Source organism: Gadus chalcogrammus, chromosome 20 (genome assembly GCF_026213295.1).
Source record: "Gadus chalcogrammus isolate NIFS_2021 chromosome 20, NIFS_Gcha_1.0, whole genome shotgun sequence".
NCBI lineage: Eukaryota > Metazoa > Chordata > Actinopteri > Gadiformes > Gadidae > Gadus > Gadus chalcogrammus.
Genome location: NC_079431.1, coordinates 1,167,493 through 1,190,288, shown reverse-complemented (window position 1 = coordinate 1,190,288; position 22,796 = coordinate 1,167,493). Strand labels below are relative to the sequence as shown.

General features: G+C 53.5%; 1 protein-coding gene across 7 annotated transcripts in view; it reads left to right on the top strand.

Annotated features, from left to right (window-relative positions):
• The window catches only part of LOC130373081 (dedicator of cytokinesis protein 9-like), a 94,360-nt gene that overhangs the window by 46,301 nt on the left and 25,263 nt on the right, over window positions 1-22,796 (top strand). For all 7 annotated transcript variants that reach the window (XM_056579314.1, XM_056579319.1, XM_056579316.1 and 4 more), the window contains exons 6-24: window positions 7,409-7,504; window positions 8,234-8,368; window positions 11,860-12,034; window positions 13,111-13,163; window positions 13,779-13,853; window positions 13,946-14,086; window positions 14,460-14,672; window positions 15,040-15,162; window positions 16,840-16,922; window positions 17,291-17,413; window positions 17,909-17,988; window positions 18,266-18,453; window positions 18,875-18,940; window positions 19,205-19,297; window positions 19,539-19,662; window positions 20,011-20,129; window positions 20,309-20,395; window positions 20,868-20,957; window positions 22,325-22,440. In XM_056579314.1, the coding sequence (XP_056435289.1) occupies window positions 7,409-7,504; window positions 8,234-8,368; window positions 11,860-12,034; window positions 13,111-13,163; window positions 13,779-13,853; window positions 13,946-14,086; window positions 14,460-14,672; window positions 15,040-15,162; window positions 16,840-16,922; window positions 17,291-17,413; window positions 17,909-17,988; window positions 18,266-18,453; window positions 18,875-18,940; window positions 19,205-19,297; window positions 19,539-19,662; window positions 20,011-20,129; window positions 20,309-20,395; window positions 20,868-20,957; window positions 22,325-22,440 (2,180 nt within the window). The remainder of the gene's footprint in view (window positions 1-7,408; window positions 7,505-8,233; window positions 8,369-11,859; window positions 12,035-13,110; window positions 13,164-13,778; window positions 13,854-13,945; window positions 14,087-14,459; window positions 14,673-15,039; window positions 15,163-16,839; window positions 16,923-17,290; window positions 17,414-17,908; window positions 17,989-18,265; window positions 18,454-18,874; window positions 18,941-19,204; window positions 19,298-19,538; window positions 19,663-20,010; window positions 20,130-20,308; window positions 20,396-20,867; window positions 20,958-22,324; window positions 22,441-22,796) is intronic.

The window sequence follows — 22,796 nt, the reverse complement described above, 5'->3', positions numbered from 1 at the left end:
AGTGGAAAGGGCCCTTGCATTCTGAATGGTGTCAACAACCTGTGCAGGCAGGCCTGCCGCATTCAAGTTCCACCTCTCACGGGCCAAGCCCAGAGCGCTACGCGGTCCGGGTGCGGATGGTAAATCTCCCCGCCCGCTTGGGAGAGGAGATCCCTGCGCAGGGGAAGGGGCCATGGGTCGCCCGCCAGGAGTTGCACTATTTCTGCCACCCAATGTTTGGATGGCCACCGCGGCGCTATCAGGATTAACGACAGACTCTGTTCTCTCACCCTGGCTAGGGTGGGGGAGATCAGGCTGAGAGGGGGGAAGGCATATAGCAGCACGTTTGGCCACGGATGGGCCAGCGCATCTACCCCTAGGGGAGCCCTTACATCTGACAGGGAGAAAAACAACGGGCACTGCGTGTTTTCCAGCGAGGCGAAGAGATCTACGGCTGCCAAGCCGTATCTCCGCCATATTTGTCCCACAACCTGTGGATGAAGAGTCCATTCCCCGTACAGGGGGTTTCCTCTGGACATAAGATCTGCTCCTCTGTTCAGGACCCCCGGTACATGCGTCGCCCGAAGGGACAGGAGTCTGGTGCTGCTCCACAAGATCATTTCTCGAGCTAACTCGTGTAGTTTCAGTGAGCGAGTGCCGCCCTGCCGGTTGACGTATGCCACAACAGTGGAATTGTCTGTCTTTACCAAGACATGGCGGCCGTGGATAAATTGCAGGAAGTGTTTTAGAGCAAGGAACACTGCCCAAAGTTCTAGGAGGTTTATGTGAGCCTGAGCTAGATCGCGACTCCAGGTGCCGTTCACTGCTCTGCCCATCATTGTCGCACCCCACCCTGACAAGGACGCGTCCGTTGTCATGGTTACCCTGGACGACACCGCCCCCAGCGGGACGCCCGCTGTCAGAACCGTGCGCACCGACCACGGGCGGAGAGCGGTAACACACGCTGGTGTTACTTTCACCTTGCGATTCAGGTGGCGACGGGAGCACAGACGTAGTGCTGCGACCCAGCGCTGAAAATCTCTCATCATCAGAAGACCCAAATGCACTACTGATATCACCGAAGCCATAAGGCCAAGCAGGCGTAGGCATAACCTGAACGATACGGTCTCTCCCCGCCTGAAGAGGGAGAGACACTGCGTGAGAGACGTTAGTCTCCGCTCTGATAGTGTGACGCGATAAGAGAGAGAGTCTATGTGGAGACCCAAATATTCCGCACATTGTGCGGGGTCCACACGGCTCTTTTCCCAATTTATGCTGAATCCCAGAGTCCTCAGATGATTTAGCACCGTAGTAGAATCTCTGAGTGCCTGTTCGCGTGAACTGGAACATATCAGATAATCGTCCAGATAAGAGAATATTCTGATGCCGCTGTTTCTTAGCGGTGACAATGCTGCCTCCACACACCTGCTGAACACTCTCGGGGCCAACGATAGCCCGAACGGGACCACTTGGTATTCGTAAGCCCTGTTCTGAAAAGCGAACCGGAGAAATTTCCGGTGTGCGGGATAGATGGCAATGTGAAAATATGCGTCTGACAGATCGATCGTTACAAACCAATCCCCTGGACGGATTGAACGACAGAGCACTTTGTGTGTTAACATCCTGAACGTGTATTTGCGCAGGTGTCTGTTTAACACACGGAGATCTAATATGGGGCGAAGGGACGAGCTCCCTCTCTTCGGAATGAGAAAATAACGGGAGTAAAAACCCTGTTGGGCTTGCTCGTTCGGGACAGCCCTGATCGCTTGTTTTCGAAGCAGGGACGATATTTCGTCCTCTAGGATTCGTGCCGAATCCCCACTGGCCATAGAAACCAACACGCCGTTGAATCTGGGTGGTTTCATAGCAAACTGCAGTCTGTAACCCTGGGAAACCGTAGACAGGATCCACGGGTGAACTGCGCATGCGCGCCACTGTTCCACTCGCGCAGCGAGCGGGCTCATGTGATCGCGCCCCAACGACGTCACCCTCGGGACGTAAGGGGAGAGGTCTGCCCTCACAGGAGAAGCGTGAGCTCCCCCCATGGGAATGTAGGGACCAAGATATTGTTTTATTTTGTTTTGTTTTGTGCATTTCACCCTTGGCTCTGGGCCTGGTTGCGAAAATGCAGGGTTTATTGTGTTCACCTTTAAAACGAGGGAAAATAACTTGCGACACTGGGAAAATGCTTGGTGGCACTGTGTCAATCGTTGCCCCTGTCTCAGTTCGCCCTGAACGTGAGGCGAGAGAGACTGAGAAAGGGCCCCTGGAGAACTTGAACCCTCTGGGCTTTGCTCTACCCCCCCAAGCTTTCTTTTCTTCATGGGAGGGGGAGAGAGAGAAGCTGGGAGTGCTAGGTCGCACGCTTCTTCTTCCCATCCCCGGGGTGGGGAGAGCGGTTCCTGGCTGCCGCAGCAGCGAAGGAGTGTTTGCCCCATGGCCTTGGGTTCTCTGACCTAGGCTGTTGGTCGTCCTGTGGGCCAGCTGCGTGGGCTGGTCTGTAGGCTTTCTGAGGCCTGGTTCCCCCTTGTTTTCCCCTTGCTGCCGCTGCGGCGGCCGCAAAGCCTGACCTCGCTGGCTGGGGTGGGCGGGGAGCCTGTTTTCGGGGAAGGCAGAGATCGAAGGCCTCTCCTTCCTGTTTCCTGAGAGTGCTGGTCTCTCTCATCTTTTCCAGCGCTGGACCAAACAGACCCTTGGTTGGGTCATATGCAGCATCCATGACCTCGGCTTTCTGCGCGTCACTCAGTCCGGAGAGACTGAGCCATAACGCTCTCTCACCCGAGACTGCGAGTCCCATGACTCGGCCACAGCCCTGAACTGCGCCCCGTGAGGAGCGTAGGACCAGGTCATTGACGTTGCAAATTTCATCCCAGAGGGCAGGGTTGGGTGACCCAGAGTCTAGCTGGCGACCCATTTCCTCTAGGATTTCAGCCTGATATGCAGACAGTAGTGTCATGGCATTGAGCGAGCATACCGACTGCGCTGCATATTTATACATCCTCTGGTAAGTGGAAGCGGTGAGGCGGTCCATCTTACCAGGCAGGGAGATGCCTGAAGAGGCGGAGAGAGAGCGACGGTTTGGGTGGAGGTGGTAAGCCACTGAAGGCTCCACAGCTGGGGGTTCGGCCAGCCCCAGCTCACCCATCCCGTGGATCTCCAGCTTTGAGCAGCCCTTGGTGGGAAGCTTGCTCTTAAATGGGCTGGACCAGTAGCGGCTCATTTCCTTCATGCAGATGGGAACTGCTGGTAAGAGCTGCTTAGAAGGCGGCTGGGCTGGTGGGAGCCTCTTGCCGTCGTATAGGTCTCTCTCTGCCCCTTCAGCATCCGGGGCTGCAGGCCATTGAATGCCCAGTTTTGCAGCGGCCCGTTTGCACACCTCGTACAGGTTACCGTCTGCCGGTTGTACAGCGTCAGAGGCGCTAGGGGGTCTAGACAGTTGGACCGGAAAAGTGGAGTCGTCCTCCTCCTCCTCAATTCCGTCCATGTCGAGGAGGTCAAAGTTGGCGTCGTCGTCGCCCTCTGCGTCCTCAGTGCCCGGTTCCGCCTCGAGAAGTAAATCATCGAATAGCGGGGGCACGAGCGGGGATGCCGCCTCCATCATGTCCGCCCAGCTCGTTGTCGCGTGGGACTGATGGGTGCTCGTTGAGGCTATAGCGGGGGCACCCGCCAGGCAGGGATCCTGGTTGGTAGCCACCGTCACCCTTAGCCTCCTTTCCAGAATTTTCTCCGGCATCGACGTGCAGTGAGCGCATGAATGCGGGTCCGCTAGCGAAGCTTGAGCGTGTTTAATGCCCATGCACGCTATGCACATGGGGTGGGGGTCCCGGCCTGATATGGAGGCCCCACATGACGCGGGGCACAGGCGGGATACAGCCTCCCTAGCTTTCGGCTCCGACCCTTTGGCGGGGGTGGCGGGCGAAGGCATACCGCAGAGTTCACTCGCCGTGATGCGTTCGTTATACTCCGGGTGTTTTGGCTCAGCCAACAAGCTAATGTGTACTGTGCCGCGGTAAGCTCGCCTTGACGCGTTAGCCGATAAACTACACCGTAAACCAGTGACACCTGTAAACAAATACAGGGTAACCGGAGAAGCAGCTCGCCTTTATGCGGACACTGCCCAGCGGGTGTAGTAACAGATAGCTTCTTACGAAGTTATTACTCAGCCGAACCAGGTTAAAAGCCTACGACTGCGTTCGACGACGGAATCCTTGACGGCCCGTCTGTGAACTGTTAAGCAGTTTAAAGCTAACCTAGATAAGCTGAGGGAGCTTGAGTAGCTTTCTCACGGGAAGAAAGCGAGAATGATTTGAGGAGGGCGGGTCGACTGTATAAGTGCAGGGGGCGGGACCCTGTGGCACAGTCCGACCTGTCTGTCAAGGACAGACGTGGTGCAATTGGAGCTTCCAGTAGTAGGTCACGCCTAGGCGATTCCCATAGTGAAACACCGAGCGAAGTTAGAAAAAGAACTAGAAGCGTTTTCTCCAAAGTGCCTCCTTCTCCTCCTCACTGCTCTTCACTGAGTGGTCGGGCGTCTTCATGGAAAATGTAACAGAGAACTCACCCCACCTCGCTGACCATATGTGTGAAACAAACACGACATCCATGTGACGTCCCAGCATGCACACACATGCTGAACACACACACAAAGACACACACGACAAACGCACGCACGCACATTCAACAACAGCAATCCTCAGAGCTAGAGGAAACACATGGATCTCTTCTATGTGTTGTTTTCTACATCTGGTTGTGGAGGAAGTGCTCTGGAACACGCAGCGTTGACAGGTCATCAGAGGTCATCAGGGGTCACAGGGTCCCCTGCAGAGCGCCACAACGCACCAGACACGGGCGTGGCACGCAATCAGGGGGAGTAGGGAGAGTCCGGCCCATATCAACCCCTGACTCACATCCTCTCTCTGTCTCTGTCTCTCTCCGTCTCTGTCTGCCTATGTCTCTGTCTCTCAGTCTCTCTGTCTGTCTCTCTCTGTGTCTGTCTGTCTCTCTCTCTCTCTCTGTCTCTGTCTCTGTCTCTCTCTCTATCTCTGTGTCTGTGTCTCTCTCTAGCTCTGTGTCTGTCTGTCTCTCTCTCTCTCTCTCTCTCTCTCTCTCTCTCTCTCTGTGTCTGTGTCTGTGTCTGTGTCTATCTCTCTCTCTCTGTGTCTATCTCTCTCTCTGTCTATATCTGTGTCTGTCTGTCTCTGTCTGTCTCTCTCTCTATGTGTCTGTCTCTCTTTATCTCTTTCTCTTGATCTCTCTCTCCTAAACACATACTGCTGAATAAGTTATCCAACCAGAGGGCTCTCTTTCTTTCTGGCATTCTCTTTATCTGTCTTGGTGAAAGAGGAGAGACTCGGGGACTGAACTCTATCGTACACAGGATTCATCTCTTTTCTGCTTAACATATTCCTGGACACTTTATCTGGGAAATAGAATAAACAGAAGGTTGAACATTTTCAATAAAGTGTAAAGTCGGTTTTGGGAACCTCTCACCCACTGTGCGTGTGTGTGTGTGTGTGTGTGTGTGTGTGTGTGTGTGTGTGTGTGTGTGTGTGTGTGTGTGTGTGTGTGTGTGTGTGTGTGTGTGTGTGTGTGTGTGTGTGTGTGTGTGTGTGTGTATTCTCTTTAACAAATTCCATTTTGAACGTTCACAACTTTATGTGAGGCAAATCTGTATTGAGACAGAGAGAAGCCAGGGATTTGTCACCCTCTCTTTGGACCGTGTGTGTGTGTGTGTGTGTGTGTGTGTGTGTGTGTTCTCGGGTGTGTGTGCTCCTCCTTGGGGACTAGTCTGGGTTGTCTAGCACATGATGAAAAGAAGCAGAGCCATGAATCTTTCCAGACGCGCCCTTAGTTCCCCCCCCTCTGCTCAATGAAAAGAAACACCAGCAGATGATTGCATATTGAAAACCCATTTGCACCGAGTGTCGTTTTCCACTGCAGTACAGGGCCGGTACCGGTGTTTCCACTGCAGTACAGGGCCGGTACCGGTGTTTCCACTGCAGTACAGAGCCGGTACCGGTGTTTCCACTGCAGTACAGGGCCGGTACCGGTGTTTCCACTGCAGTACAGAGCCGGTACCGGTGTTTCCACTGCAGTACAGAGCCGGTACCGGTGTTTCCACTGCAGTACAGGGCCGGTACCGGTGTTTCCACTGCAGTACAGAGCCGGTACCGGTGTTTCCACTGCAGTACAGGGCCGGTACCGGTGTTTCCTCATAAAGGGAGAGCCGATGTCAACCACGATGAAGCTTCTCAGCTGAAACCCCAATCCTCCATTCCCTCCGATACTAACGGACACAACCCACCACTCTGATGTTGCAGACAGGTTGGATTAGAAAGTTAGTTTTATTATCTGTGGCGTGCGACCTCGTTCTGTCGGGGTATCTGCGAGATGGGGGGGTTTGTTTGGACTTGGTGTCCGGGTTTATTTAATGTTCTGCTTGTTTGGAGGCGGCTAGGCCCCCGCTTGTGTTAAGAGTCAACTTCCATCGGCGCAGCCTCCAACCTGGGAATCCCCGCAACACCATGATAGCCTCCCAAGAAATGTGAACTTTGAACTTCCTTTAAGATAGCCCTCAAAATGAACTGCAGATCTGCACAAAGCGTGGAGTGATGTGTGGTTTTCCCAAAAGGCCTCGATAACGACCACAACCTCCGCTCCACTCTCCTCGACCTACGGGATCACAGCCAGGAACGCTGCATGGATGTGTGGGTCTCTTGAGAGGGATTGATGAGTTTGAGTAATCCGGGGGCTTTTTCCAGTTACCGAGAATGTAACAAATGAGTGTACGAAAACAAAAAGGGTCGCAATCCTCACCAGTAGATTGACTTTCATGAGTCAAAGTTACACACTGCTGAAAAGTCCCTGTGAGTCGGCGCCAGTCCACCTGTTCCTCCAGTCGGAGGTGATGGAAGGATGTGCTGCTTCATGGTGTTCAGCCACTCTGCTCTCCATGGGTATAAGGGCGCATTCACACTGCATGCGTCCGTCGGCGGATGACCGAGAGCGTGTCTGACGTATGGGGGAGTAATCTTTATAGAAGCAGCCTGCAGCAAATCCAATCGAATCCCGCTAGATATAAATACAAAAGATGACACAAACAGCAGGTGACTAAAACAATCCTATCAATACCAAATTCCCTTAAAATAATAAAATGGCCGTATTTTTCCTGCTTCTTCCTGCATGTTATTGCAAAATAGATCCAGTAGTCGCGTGGAGTGTATTCGCATAACCGCGATCTGATTGGCCGACGGATCCGTCGCTGCCTGAAAAGTAAAAAAAAATCGTAGCTTTTTGTCGCAGGCCACGGAGCCGACAGAACGGACAGACCCACTAGGCCTTTCGAGATAGTCCCGTGCAAAGTCAATTAGTTCCGTTGACGGACGGAGGGCAGTGTGAATGCGCCCTGACTGTGTTGGTTCTCCTGCAGGACACGGCGTCGCTGGGATCCCAGAAGGGAGGCATCACGAAGCACGGCTGGCTGCACAAAGGCAACATGAACAGCGCCATCAGCGTCACCATGAGGGTAAGAGACTGACGGAGCAGGACGCGACTAGGCCCAGACACACTGACGGAGAACCCAAAAGGGGCGTCCTCGCGTAGGTTGTCGAACACAGCTTTTTTGACAGGGTACGATGTAGACACACAGTGGTACGTGTGGGCAGTTTGTTCAAAGACAGCAGGAGTTTCCTACCCTTTCTGTTTCCTCCTCGTCTCTGCTTGAGCGGTAATTGAAATGGAATAATTCCTGCAAATCTCGGCCAAAACACGATACAGGTCTAACTGGGTCGTCTTGAAGATAAGATCACCCCTCGAGTAGCCCATCTTTGACTGATGCCAAATATTCGCAGATACCAGAACACTTAACCAGATTCTGATTTAATCATTCAGGTGGTGTTGTTGGCCAATCGGAGGCGATGGAAGCCAAATGCATCGGTCGCAAACTAGCCATTTCATCTCTGCAAACACACCGTGTCCACATTTAGTTTTAAATATATATAAACTAAACCGGCCCTTACTGGTGTCAAGTTCTTAGAACAATGATGTGAAGTTTGTGTTCTCCCCGAGAACAAGAAGATCAACAAGAAGATGTAGATATTGATCAGTTTCTTTGTGAGGGGAAGATTGTTATGTCCTGTAATTCAAATCCTTTGTTTTCCCATCTCTCACCAATGTTTTTCCGATGCTATCTCGGGCTGGATCCTGGCCTCTCGTCTCCCCGTTCTAATGCCCTCTCGTCTGGCCTTGGTTTCAGTCCTTCAAGCGGCGGTACTTCCATCTGACCCAGCTGGGCGACGGCTCCTACAACCTCAACTTCTACAAGGATGAGAAGATCTCCAAGGAGCCCAAAGGAACCATCTTCCTGGACTCCTGTATGGGCGTCATCCAGGTACAGTCCCGTTCAGTACCGACGGAGGAGGTCAAAGTTATACCCAAACAAACAACCTCCTGCCCTTCATACGCTACACACGCACACACACACCCATACACACACACACATGCACACTTATCCATACACGTATGCATTCACACACACATGCAAGCATGCATTCACTCACACACACACACGCAAACAGACTCAAGCACGCAAATACACACATACACGCACACTTGCACAAAAGCTAACGGAGACACGCAAACAGACACACACACATGCAAGCACACACACATGCAAGCACATACACACACACAAACACAGACACTCAAACAGACACACACAAACACATGCAAGCACAAACACACACACAGAGCGCAAGCAAACTCACCACGGTCAAAACCCTGTGTACCACCGTACACCAATGGCACCTGAACATGTGCATATACAGTATGTACCCAATGTGACCGGCAGCTGGTCCACGGGGCCTGGGTTCCTCCATTTGTCTCTCCCCCCTTCTCCTCAGAGCTATCTCCAGCCGCCCCCCCCCTCCTCCAAGCCACACTATGAACTCCCCTCCCAACCACACGGTGTCCCCGACTGCAGCAGAAACACAGTTAGTCTTCCAGTAACCTGGACTTCTATGTGGTGTATGCCTTCGGTTTATACGTTTAACGGAAAATACCGTTCAGGGTGAACAAACCATTGCGACCTCAGTCAAACATCCGTCCCTGATGTCATCCGTCAGAGCGACCGACTCGTTTCGCTGAGAGCAGTTAGCGTGAACGCGCCGACCACACATGTAAACACTAGCGGTAACACTGTGGTCTCGGTGGAAGGCATTTAGCAAACTAAGACTCGCTGTTATGCCGTCCACAAACCGCATCAAAGTCCACTTGATGGCTGCTTTCACTGACGGATGTTGACGTGAAGCCGGGAGAGACCCAGACCGCTACGGCCCTTTAAGATACCCCACAGTCCTCGACAGCTTCCTGTCTGTAGGTCCTGCTAGGTGAGGCAGAGATGAGAATGACCTCTGAGAGTGAGATAATCTTGGACCCCAGAGAGCATGTTGACCTCTGACCTCAGAGAGGATGATGACCTCTGACCCCAGAGAGGATGATAACATTTGACCCCAGAGGGCATGATGAACCTCCGACCCCAGAGGGCATGATGACCTCTGACCCCAAAGGGCATGATGACCTCTGACCCCAGAGGGCATGATGACCTCTGACCCCAGAGGGCATGATGACCTCTGACCCCAGAGGGCATGATGACCTCTGACCTCAGAGAGGATGATAACATTTGACCCCAGAGGGCATGATGCCTTCTGACCCCAGAGGGCATGATGCCTTCTGACCCCAGAGGGCATGATGACCTCTGACCCCAGAGGGCATGATGACCTCTGACCCCAGAGGGCATGATGACCTGTAAACCCTAAGCTCAGGGGGAGTTTCGGTGTCCCTGGTTCGTGTTGGGTTGTATTAGGCCGCGTTTCAAAAAGAGATTCCTTTCCCCTCTGTTGCCTGTCAGGCGTCGTAATGCGTCCCTTGTTGATCCCTCCTGTCTGACTCCCCTCCCGACGCCCCCGGTCGTTCTCGTGTGTTTACTCAGCTCGCCTGCAGCCGCCGTTCCCCCGCCCAGACACTCCCCAACGCCGCTCCTAGTGTTGGCCCCGCTAACAACAGTCAGTAGATCAGCTAGTTAGTTAGGTAGTTATTCAGTTAGTTAGTTGGTTGTAAGTTGGTACTCTATTGATCCCCAAGAACATCAACTGTAACCACATTCATAACAATAGCTCCAACAACTGCAATGACTATAACCATATGCGGAACTCAAATAATAACATAACCAAAACCAAACAAAAGATGACTCCTGATGGACGTCTCTGACGAACGTTTTACTGGAAGACTCGTAGCATTGTCCGCGCTGTACCAGAAGTGACTGCTACGATAGCTCTCCTGTGTTTAAAGCCAATTCAGCAGCTGGGATAAGATTTAGCCGCCAACACGCTAAGGATGCTAAGGATCAGGTTATACTTGGACGTCGCCAAACGTCCTGGTGGATTGCAGGTCAAAGTTCCATTCTGCCGTTCCAACTCCATAGTTTTTTGCCTCCATCAGCAGCTCTTCTTAGAAGACTCCTCAAACTCTGAGCTGGCTGTCATCTCACACATATGGAAGCACTCTGCTCTCCTTCTCCCTGCTCCCCCAACTCTCTGTGGATGGGAGCCACAGCTGGGTCGGGGCGTCCACGTCCACCACACATCACACACTGCGACGGTCCTTTACATTTCATTGGGAAAACGTGGATTTTGGAGGTGGCTTTTTGGCAGTTCCTCATTTACATCACATACATTCACAGTCATGCACAAATGCATTCAACATATTCATACAGTATTCGGTTTTCTTGGTCATAGTTGGAGTACAACAATGGCCTTTGTGAACGCTGATGAGCATTCCTTAGGAGCAGGCCTTTAGTGAGTGTGTTGCCACACATCCCAGCCACCGGCCTCCTGCTGTGCTCCAGTGGCCGTCGGCCATATCCCCGAGTGCCATTGGACGCTTTGATGGAAACGTTCTTCCTAAGGTGCCATAATCCCACTCCGAAGAATAGAGAAACTCGGGCTGATTCATCATGGAACACTTGGCAGGCACGTGACCTCCCACCTTTAGAACAACAGACATCTCTCCCTCTCTGGTGTGCAGCACTCCCCCCCGTGTGTGGTCTGGTTATTGTAGGAAGGCAGCGGTAGAACCCGCAGTGAAACCCGCAGTGAAACCCGGTAAGCCTCGCAGACCACCGCTCTGAGCCCACCTATCCCCTGCTGTTATCTCCTCCCGTGCGTCGTGGGGAACCGACGGGAATCGGCCGGAGCTCCTCAGACGATCCGGCGACTCTGGAGTTGACGAAGCAATACGTACTGCGATACGTTTTCTCTCCTTGGGTTCTTTGTGGTGTTCTTGTCACGTTGGGTTTTCGGTTCTACAGTTCCACCGTTTGTTGGTAAATAAAAGTGGAAATACAGAACAGAACAAGGTGGATGCAAATGGACTTTAGGCTAACACACTGCAGCGCCCTCTATAGGACAATACCGTACATTTCCTTCCACTGAGATAATGTTGTGTTTCAAATGGACTGCATTTATGTTGCACTTTTCTAACCAGTGGCCACTTAAAGCGCTTTACAATATTTCCTCCCATTCATGCACACATGCACACACCGATGGCGGGGTTATTCATGCAAGGGGACAGCCAGCTCGAGGGTGAGGTGTTTCGCTCAGGGACACCTCAACACTAGCAGGAGCCGGGGGTCGAACTAGCAACCTTTCGGTTACACGTCAAACCGCCCTCTGACTGCATCTGTTGGTTTATTAAAGAATGTATCTTGTATACCTGACGATACAGGACTGCAGAAGAAGTGCGATGCTCCCATCAGTCCCTGTGTCCCCGCCCTGATTGTGTGTGTGTGTGTCTGTGTGTGTGTGTGTGTGTGTCTCCGTGCAGAACACCAAGGTGCGGCGGTTCGCCTTCGAGCTGAAGATGCAGGACAAGAGCACCTACCTGCTGGCGGCGGAGGGGGAGGGCGAGATGGAGGAGTGGGTGGCCACCCTCAACAAGATCCTCCACAGCAGCTTCGAGGTCGCCATGCAGGACAAGAGGAACGGGGACCTCCACGACGGTGGGTGGCCGTGTGTGTGTGTGTGTGGGGGGGGGGGGGGTGGAGTAGGGGTGTGTGGGGTGGGGGGATTCTCTGTGCGAGTAGGAAGAGGTTTGTGTATGAGGAGCAATGTGTCTGGGATGTGTCTGCCGTGTGTGTGTGGGGGTGTGTGTGTGTGTGTGTGCACACGTGTGGTTGGGTGACAGCCCGGTGCTTCATGGCTGCCTGTGTGTTTATGTTTCCATGACCACTTAGAATATTACCGTCCTCTTCCTTGGAAAATGCACTCATCAGACGAGTGTCAGAGAAAAATGTCTTCAAAAAAATAGCAATATTAGGACTTTCTTAACAAACAGTTTAGAATAACGTGGACGTCCATCACCCGCGTCAGTCTTTATGCTCCTCTTAAGCTGTTCTTCATGGAGCTTTTCATGTCAGAGTTGTGGTTCAGATGACGACACGCACAAGGGGAGGACCACTGTTTGGGTGATCCTAGCTTTACTGGCTCGTCACGGGTAGACCAGCGCATAATGAAGCCGCCACGGCAGGATAAACAGCTTTGCTTGTTTATGCGTCTGATTCAAAGTGGTTCCTCCACACCTTCATCCGCCCGTCGAGACTTCACTTTCCATCCGTGTCTAGCGAGACCACCCAGGTGTGGGTCTAACCCTCCCCCCTCCGGTCTCACCATGGAAGCCCCTCAGAGGAAGCCGTCTGACTGGCTTCAGGCTAACACAGCCTGGCTCATCTCCTCGCTCCTGTGTTTCATTAATCACACCGTGGAAGGGGAATGGGTGCAGCCAGCACCCCGCACAACCTGACCTGAACCCCCCCCCCACCCCCCCAGCCCACACACACTGACGTCTGGGTGGGGGTGGGGGGGGTTGGGGGAGGAGGGGTGCTCTGTCCCAGCACCCTAACAGCTCAGCCTCTGCTAAGCCGACTGATCCCTTCCACACAATTGCTGTTTAGCGAGTCCAAAACGTCGGACTTAGCGTGTCTCGGCTGCGGCTTTCTGCCTCAACACCGTTGACTTACCCGCCGCCCCCTTTTTGTTGCTCTGTCGACTTAACTCTTCTTCTTTATCTCCTCCGTAGACGACGAGATGGGGAAGTCGGACAGCTCCTCCGGGAGCATGGACAGCTTCCAGGTAGGTCGTCACAACGGTCCTCTGGTTGAACGCTTCATCAGGGACATTATGGATGCGTTATGGATGTTTGTCTCAGTAACATTCTAAGGTTCAACCTGAGACTGGACATCTCCACGGTCTTTGAATGATAAGCGTAGCACATTTGAATTCATAAACCATACTTAAAAGAACACACACACTATATAAACACACTAGCGGTCGTTGGCACGTTGTTATTATGGCAGCTGTCTTAAAAATGTAACACATTCCCCCTTAATATCAATGTGGCACATCATCATTTCTTCCGCTGGGTTTGAGGTGCATACGGACAGAACTGTTATCCTGTCAGGGCTGTGGCCGACAGGTCAGGGTTACCATAACGTCTGTCTGGAGGCCTGCAGCCGTGTGGACAGCTGGGTGTGTTGCACGGCTCCCCACCGCAGTCTCTACCGGAGCCCCCTTCTCTTTAACCCCTGGACCCGTCGGGCCCCCGTTTATGTCAGCTCGTAAAACACAACACCTTACTTCCAGACGCACACACAATGTGCAGGGCTGTCCTGACGATGATCAAATCTGTTGAGTATGAAAAGGTGCACTGGCGAGCAAACTGAAATGTAACGCGTGTGCTGTCCTCAGAGCGCGCGGGACATCGAATCCAAGATGAGGAACGAGACCAGGTTCAAGCTGTTCACCCTGGACCCCGACACGCAGGTAAAGGAAACAGAGCACAGAGGAGGACGTTTATCTCATCGCCGTGACGACCCCGGAGCACTCAGCCTTCTCCTCTTTCCTCCGATGGACAGAAACTGGACTTCTCGGGGATCGAGCCGGACGGGAAACCGTTTGAGGAGAAGTTTGGGAAGCGCATCCTGGTGAACTGCAACGACCTCTCCTTCAACCTGCAGAGCTGCGTGGCGGAGAATGAAGAGGGGCCCACCACCAACGTAAGCAGGATGGGTCGGTCCGTCTCTGTTGTCATGGCAGCGATCGATGGCCCGTGCATTACGCCCGCTCACCACTCTAGCTAATGAGCTTAGCGCGGGGGGGGGGGGGAGAGGAAGGGATGGTTCGGGCTCCATCCCATCAGCATCTGTCTCGCCAAGAGATGAGGTTGGCATGGTTACCGGCTCATCGTGGTATAAGTCGTCTGGTGTTGTCCCGACTCGACACTTAAGTACTTTAGTGTCCTCGCAGACACAAAAAAGGCTCTTTGTGAATTATGTGGTACGAGTTGACTAGACTCATTAACAACTTCTTCACTGGGAGATTCTGTTGTTTGTTTCTCAGCGGTCGGTTCTCCTTCTGTTCCTTCTGCAGGTGGAGCCGTTCTACGTCACCCTGTCCCTGTTCGACATCCAGAACAGCAGGAAGATCTCCTCAGACTTCCACGTGGACCTCAACCACCCCTCCGTCAGGGGCATGCTGCCCAATAACGGCAGCCACTACATCAACGGGGGCGGGGACTCTGTCCACGGAGCGCAGCGATTGGTCCACGGTGTTCCCGAGGCGGCCATGCAGTACCCCAGAAAGGTACACTCATCATGAATCCAGGATGGATGATTCATATCTGAGTTTATCAGTACAAAGTTGTTGGAGAACCTGAGCTCTAAATGTTATCCTTGAGAGCTCCATCCCGTTTGGTGTGTGTGTTTGGTGTGTGTCCCGTTCTCACGGGACACACACCAAACACACACACCGAACGCACACACCAACACACACACCAAACACACATACCAACACACACCTAACACACCCACCACGCTGGGCTCTACCCTCCTCACCAAAAGCAGTTTTTCGTAGCGATGAGCGTTATCCCGTCCGTCCCCTCGTCTGGACTCCTGATTACGGTCGTTTGATGTGTGGCGTCTTCTGAGCGGAACGTGTTCTCCCTCCCCAGGGGGTGTTCTCGGTGACCTGCCCCCACCCGGAGATCTTCCTGGTGGCGCGCGTGGAGAAGATCCTGCAGGGAGGGATCACCCACTGTGCAGAGCCCTACATGAAGAGCTCCGACTCCACCAAGGTGAGGAGGGGCAGGGGGAACACATGCATACGCACACACACGCACGCTTTCACATCTACAAACACATGCTCACACATACACACACTTATACACACAGAAAATGCTCACGCATACACATACACAGGCTCACACATACACACACATGCTCACGCACGCACGCACACACACGCGCACGCACACACATATGTGCTTCTCATCTGCTTTCTTACACATGCTCAGCGGATAGGAATGAGTTTCCACATGATAAGGGATCAGGGTCTAACTGGTAAAAGTATAGGGCCACGTGAACACACACGCACACACACGTACACACACACACACACACACACACGTACACACACACACACACACGTACACACACGTACACACACACACACACACGTACACACACACACACATACACACACACACACACACACACGCACACAAACAAGTACACACACACGTACTACACACACACACACACACGTACACACACACACACTTACACTTACACACACACACATACACACACACACACACACACACACACACAGACAAGTACAAACTGGGGGCTAGGCAGTTCAGCCGGGGTCGTGACCCCTCTGGGGGCTAGGCAGTACAGTCGGGGTCGTGACCCCTCTGGGGGCGAGGCAGTTCAGCCGGGGTCGTGACCCCTCTGGGGGCGAGGCAGTACAGTCGGGGTCGTGACCCCTCTGGGGGCGAGGCAGTTCAGCCGGGGTCGTGACCCCTCTGGGGGCGAGGCAGTTCAGTTGGGGTCGTGACCCCTCTGGGGGCGAGGCAGTTCAGTTGGGGTCGTGACCCCTCTGGGGGCGAGGCAGTACAGCATCAGTGGGCATCAACATGAGTCAGTAATTCGATGCTGATCCGATTTGCACGTCGTTGGGATGGAGTCTCTTTATCTCGGTCGGCCAAAGAATGCATCTCTGTGTGCCCAAGACGAGTATCTCCTCTGGGCTCCTGTATGCGTCTGTGTTGTGATTGGCTGCCATGTTTCAGCTCTTTGGTTTAAACAGGCTGCCAATGTTAAGCGGGAAGCTGAAAACCATCTGTTTCCCGTTGGGTAAAGCTTTTGTCTCTGTCTCTCTCTCCCACTGTTCATTGTCCATCTACGTCTCTCTCTCTCTCTACCTTTACCTCTCTCTCTTCCTCTCTCTCTCTCTCTCTCTCTCTCTCTCTACCTCTACCTCTCTCTTTACCTCTCTCTCTTCCTCTCTTCCTCTCTCTCTCTCTCTCTCTCTCTCTCTCTCCCCTCTCCCTCTCCCTCTACCTCTACCTCTCTCTATCCCTCTCTCTCTCTCTACCTCTCTCTCTCTCTCTCTCTACCTCTCTCTCTCTCTCTCTCTCTACCTCTCTCTCTCTCTCTCTCTACCTCTCTCGCTTCCTCTCTCTCTCTACCTCTCTCTCTCTCTCTCTCTCTACCTCTCTCTCTCTCTCTCTACCTCTCTCGCTTCCTCTCTCTCTCTACCTCTCTACCGCTCTACCTCTCTCTACCTCTCTCTACCTCTCTCTCTCTCTCTCTCTCTCTCTCTCTCTCTACCTCTCTACCGCTCTACCTCTCTCTCTCTCTCTCTACCTCTCTCTCTCTCTCTCTCTCTCTCTCTCTCTCTCTCTCTCTCTCTCTCTCTCTACCGCTCTACCTCTCTCTACCTCTCTCTCGCTCTCTCTCTCCACTAGGTGGCGCAGAAGGTTCTGAAGAATGCCAAGTGGGCGTGCAACCGGCTGGGGCAGTACAGAATGCCCTTTGCCTGGGCAGCGAGGTATTGAACCAGCACACCGGGGGTTTAATGTGGATTTGGGGTAATTGGGTTCAAATGTGGACACAACTGGGTTAGAGTTGGGTTAGGGTTACACAACAGCGTTACACAACAGTGCGTAAAGATAACATGTAACCTCATGCCCTGCTGCCTTTCTTGGCAAGGTCTCACTTCAAAATGTTCTTTTATATCTCAAGATACTAACTAAAGTTAGTAAAAAAAAAAGGTAAAACAATAAAAGATGATATAATGACCTTTAGTAATAATAATCGAGTGAAGACCAGCGTGCAGTGGGAGATGATGTCAGGCTGCCCCACTCTGACCCCTCACCTCTGACCCCTCTCCGCTGACCTTTGACCCCTGTCCTCCAGGCCTCTGTTTAAAGACGCTTCCGGGACGCTGGACAAGAGCGCGCGCTTCTCGGCGCTGTACCGGCAGGACAGCAACAAGCTGTCCAACGACGACATGTTCAAACTGCTGGCAGACTTCAGGAAGTGAGCCCTGTTAATGTTAACATCTCAACCTACTGAGGGCGTTATTGTAATCCACAACAGGAGCAGCTATTGTTAGTGTTAACATCTGAACCTACTGTGATCCTGTAGGCTTTAATGTAGTGCATAACAAGACAGCTACTGTTAATGTTAACATCTGAACGTAATGGGATCCTGTTGGCTTCAAGAGCATGTCTCTACAGCGATTCAGTAAACCCTTGCACAGGATATATCATGGAGGATATTAACATGCCCTTGTTTCTCGTCTTGACCTCGCATGTCGTCTTGCGTGTCTAAATGCTCTGTGACCAATGCGAAGGAAGTACTTGACGGTGTTAGTCTCAGGTCAGCTGTTGGGTTAGGTGTAGCTGGCCACTGAAGCCTCGAGCAGTGTCTCACCATCCAGTGTAAATGTGATAACCTGAAGGTTAGCATTCAGTGTCTCCCCTCCTCCCCCCCCAGTCTTATGATGAGTTCTTATCTGCTGTCCTCCCCCAGACCTGAGAAGATGGCCAAGCTCCCGGTGATCCTGGGGAACCTGGACGTCACCATCGACAGCGTGGCTCCCGACCTCACCAGTGAGTGCTCCGGTTACTGCCTGCTGCTGGACCAAGAGCAAGAGCAACGCCATATCTACCCTGCTCTGAGGGATCACTGTCTGTGTTAAGATATTCTGCTCTCTCTCTCCCTCTCCCTCTCTCTCTCTCTCTCTCTCTCTCTCTCTCTCTCTCTCTCTCTCTCTCTCTCCCTCTCTCCCTCTCTCCCTCTCTCTCTCTCCCCTCTCCCTCTCTCTCTCTCCCCCCTCTCTCCCTCCCTCTCTCTCTCTCCCCCCCTCTCTCTCTCTCTCTCTCTCAGACTGTGTTACCTCGTCCTACATTCCCGTGAAGTCGTTCGATAACGGCGAGAAGGCCAACATCCTGTTTGAGGTGGAGGAGTTTGTTCCAAGCATCGCTAAGTGCTCCCAGCCGTTCACCACCTACAACAACCACCTGTACGTGTACCCCCGTCAGCTCAAGTACGACGGGCAGAAGGCCTTCGCCAAGGTACGCAGAACCACCGTCTTAATGACGAAGTGCATCGTTATAGAGTTACTGTATAATCGTCCCCTTACTGTACCGAGAGTGACGTATTTTTGTTTCTCCTCTTCGGACAAAAAATAATTCACGAATACTTGCGTTGGATAACAGCGTCTGCTAAATGCCCTTAATCTAAATATAAATAATTGCACGTGTATTAATGGTTGCATTTTGGTGTAAAACAATGTAATGTGTTCATACACAGCGTTTGTAAAAAGAAAACGACGTGTATGACCATAGATCAGGCGGCATAGTGCAGTGGGTTCCTGGGTGACGTTCTGCTGAAGGTCAGCTGTGTCCCCCGGGGGCTCCTCTTGTTGTCCCCCACGGAGCGGACCCCCAGCGAGGCCCACAGCTCACTGCCTCTGTTCTGTCCGTCCGTCCGCAGGCCAGGAACATCGCGGTGTGCATCGAGGTCAAGGACTCTGACGAGGAGGACGCTCTGCCGCTGAAGGTGAACACCAACGCAGCAGGGAGACGCAGAAGGCGCAGCGCCTGCAGAGATAGTGCAACATTCAAAAACATTACAATAAGATGACAAATAGAATAGAAATAAGAAATAAAATAACAATTAAACAAATTAGCCCTTTGTAGAATACAAATCTGTAACAGTTTAAAAAATACAAATGTGCGAAATACAATAATAGAGTTGTAGGTAGTCTGTTATATCTTTTGTCTGCGTGTGTGCATGAGTGACGAACGTCCGTCTGTCCCACAGTGTATCTACGGGCGGCCGGGGGGGCAGCTGCTCACCAAGAGCGCCTTAGCTGCAGTGCTCCACCACCAACACAACCCCGAGTTCTACGACGAGGTGAGAGGCCCTCCCATCTCCCCGTCACCCTGTGCCCCCCCATCTCCCCGTCACCCTGTGCCCCCCCATCTCCCCGTCACCCTGTGCCCTCTCTCGGTCGTCACAGTGTTGACGACCGAGACGCACACGTCACGTGTGCGTGCGTGCGTGCTTCGCGCGTTCCTACGCGCGCGCACGTAGGAACGCATGAAGCACCAGCGAGACTGCAGTGTTTTAAAGTTGTAATCTGCTCCTCCTTCAGTTCAAGATCGAGCTGCCGACCCAGCTCCACGAGAGGCACCACCTGCTCTTCACCTTCTACCACGTCAGCTGTGACAGCAACAGCAAGGCCAGCACCAAGAAGAGGGACATGGTGGAGACCCAAGGTACGCGACGCACTGAACCCATCCCTCACTGAGGAACTTATTGTGGGATGATGACATCAATGTGTTTAAACAAGCTCTGGACCACTCTCATGGGACAGGACATTCTATCAGTAAGACAAAAGGTTCTGGGTTTGAAACCCAATGTTTACAATGATGGTAAGCACCTTTGAGCAAGATGTCCCCCCCCCTGACCTACTCATGGATTAATGAAAAGAATAGCCACTGACAGCGGCTTGGTAGAAAAGCGTCAGCGGGATCCCAGAGTAGTGAGTAAACAGGTGCTGTCCTATCCTGTGTTCGTCTGTGACGCTGTGATGACTGACCACCCCCCCCCCCCCCCCCCCCCAGTGGGCTACGCCTGGATCCCCCTGCTGAAGGACGGCCGGATGATCATGAACGAGAGCCAGGCCTCCGTGGCCTCCAGCCTGCCCGCCGGCTACCTCAGCGGCCAGGACGGAGCCACCAAGGTAGGGGAGCCGAGGGGAGCCGAGGGGGGCCAAGGGGGGCCAAGGGGAGCCGAGGGGGGCCGAGGGGGAGCCGAGGACTCCCCTCGGCCCCCTTTGATGGGGTACTACCATAAAGCCACTCAATTTGAGAGCATTACTAACAAGAATCGTTGTTGTTGTTGTTGTTGTTGTGATGTTAGCACTCCGGCCCTGACGTCAAGTGGGTGGACGGAGGCAAGCCGCTCTTCAAGGTGTCCACTCACCTGGTCTCCACCGTGTACACCCAGGTCAGACACGTCCCTCTGGATCTACGTCAGTACGATCTACAGCTTCTGGGTCCAGAGCCTAACCCCTCCTCTCCCCTCTCCCCCTCCTCTCCCCCTCTCCCCCCTCCTCTCCCCTCTCCCCCCTCCTCTCCCCCCTCCTCTCCCCTCCCTCCTCAACCCTTCTCTCCCCCCTCCTCTCCCCCCTCCTCTCCCCTCTTCCCTCTCGTCTCCCCCTCCTCTCCCTCTTCTCCCCTCTCGTCTCCCCCTCCTCTTCCTCTTCTCTCCCTCCTCTCCCCCCTCCTCTCCTCTCCCCTCTCCTCTCCCTCCTCGCCCCTCTCCCCTCTCCTCTCCCCCCTCCTCTCCCCTCTCGTCTCCCCCTCCTCTCCCCTCTTCCCTCTCGTCTCCCCCTCCTTTCCCCTCTTCCCTCTCGTCTCCCGCTCCTCTCCTCTCCTCCCCCCTCTCCCCCCTCTCCCCCCTCCTCTCCCCTCTCCAGGATCAGCATCTGCACAACTTCTTCCAGCACTGCCAGAGCGCCGCAGCCCAGCCGCCCACGTCTGGGGGGGAGCTGGTCAAGTACCTGAAGGTACGCCCCCCTCCCGGCCGCGGAGCCGCGGAGCTACGCTGACAAGGGCTCCTCGCCTTATCGCTCTGATGGGGTGACGCACATGGGCGCACACACACGCACACGCCATGCACGTATTGCAGAAGCACATGCACACGCATGCACACACACACACAGACACACAAATGCACACGCACGCACACACAGAAAAGGCCGATGCTAAACAGTCCCGGCCAGCAGGCCGCTGACGTCCTCTCAGCGCTGTCCCCCCCCCCCTCCCCCTCCCCCTCCCCCTCCCCCTCCCCCTCCCCCCCCTCGCCCTGGTTGGTTTCTCTATCTCTCCATCTGTGTTCGGCCGTTTGTCCGCGGCTGGTTGTTTATGCGGGGTGGGGGGGGGTGGGCAGGACAATGTTGTTGATACGAGCCGCTCCTCGCTGAGGGCCGGGGCCCTTTGTCCCCCGGTACTGAACCAACACGGGGGGGGGGGGGGGGGGCGTGACCTCCCGGGCTCCTCCAACGTAAACATCAAAGTGCACTGGAACAATAGGCAGGCCGTGACCGCGGGGGGTCAGAGCGGCCCGCGGGCGGTTCGTACCGTCTGTTTCCCGCCTTGGCCGACCTCGGGCCAGTGTCCGGCGCGGGGAGCGGGCAGGATGTGGTCCACGTCCTCGCCGCGGCCGTAAAGCTCTCCGCGGTGGCTCCCGTGCAGCTGGGGCGAGCGTCCTTGTGCCTTATTGCCTTCCTGCCGCCGCCCCTGGCGTCGCTCCACCCCCCCGCGTCCGCTAGGGGAGGGGGACAGCGGCAGGAAGCGGGAGCTTCCCCTCCGTGATTGGATCCACTCTGGGCCAAACGGGCAGTCAAGATCCACTCTGTTTACCTTACCTGTGTGTGTGTGTGTGTGTGTGTGTGTGTGTGTGTGTGTGTGTGTGTGTGTGCGTGTGTGTGTGTGTGTGTGTGTGTGCGTGCGTGTGGACCTTTTCGCCCTATCATGTTGAATCTCATTCCTATCTGCGGAGCATGTCTGTCAGGTCCCATCCGTTCATATCAGTGACTGAAACGTTAACATCCACCCCAGGATGCGATCATTCCCAATACACACTTCAAACTCCAGGATCATTAACACACGACCTCTGAATGTGTCCTCACAACGCCCTTCGGTGACCTTGCCCTCCCTCTACAGTTGGATAGTCATCATTACACACATTGATTTTTTTTTTAAATGTGTTGATATTTTTGTTCCATATTGTTGTTTGTATTTCCCTCCTGTACTTTATGTATTTTTATGTACTTTGAGTCCTGAGAATAAAAACAGCTTCATTAATAAAACGTGTTATCTTCATCACCGTCCTGTTGGCCCTGATGTCATCCGCCTGACTCCTCCCCCTCAGAGTCTCCACGCCATGGAGAGCCACGTGATGATCAACTTCCTGCCCACCGTGCTCAACCAGCTGTTCAGGGTTCTGACGGCGGCCTCCAACGAGGAGGTGGCGGTCAACGTCACGCGGTACGCCTTCATCCTCCTCAGACACCTTCATCACTCTAGCTTCTTCCTCCTCTGATACCTTCATCACTCTAGCTTCTTCCTCCTCAGACACCTTCATCACTCTAGCTTCTTCCTCCTCAGACACCTTCATCACTCTAGCTTCTTCCTCCTCAGACACCTTCATCACTCTAGCTTCTTCCTCCTCAGATACCTCATTGAAGGGGGGGGGGGGGTGTTCATCACTCTAGCTTCATCTTTAACTCCTGAAGACACTCTTATGGGGGGGATGTTCATCATTAGACTCAACTGAAGACTTATTTCAAGCTTGAAATAATGCAAATATAATAGATAATCAAATGGATGAGATAATATGAAAG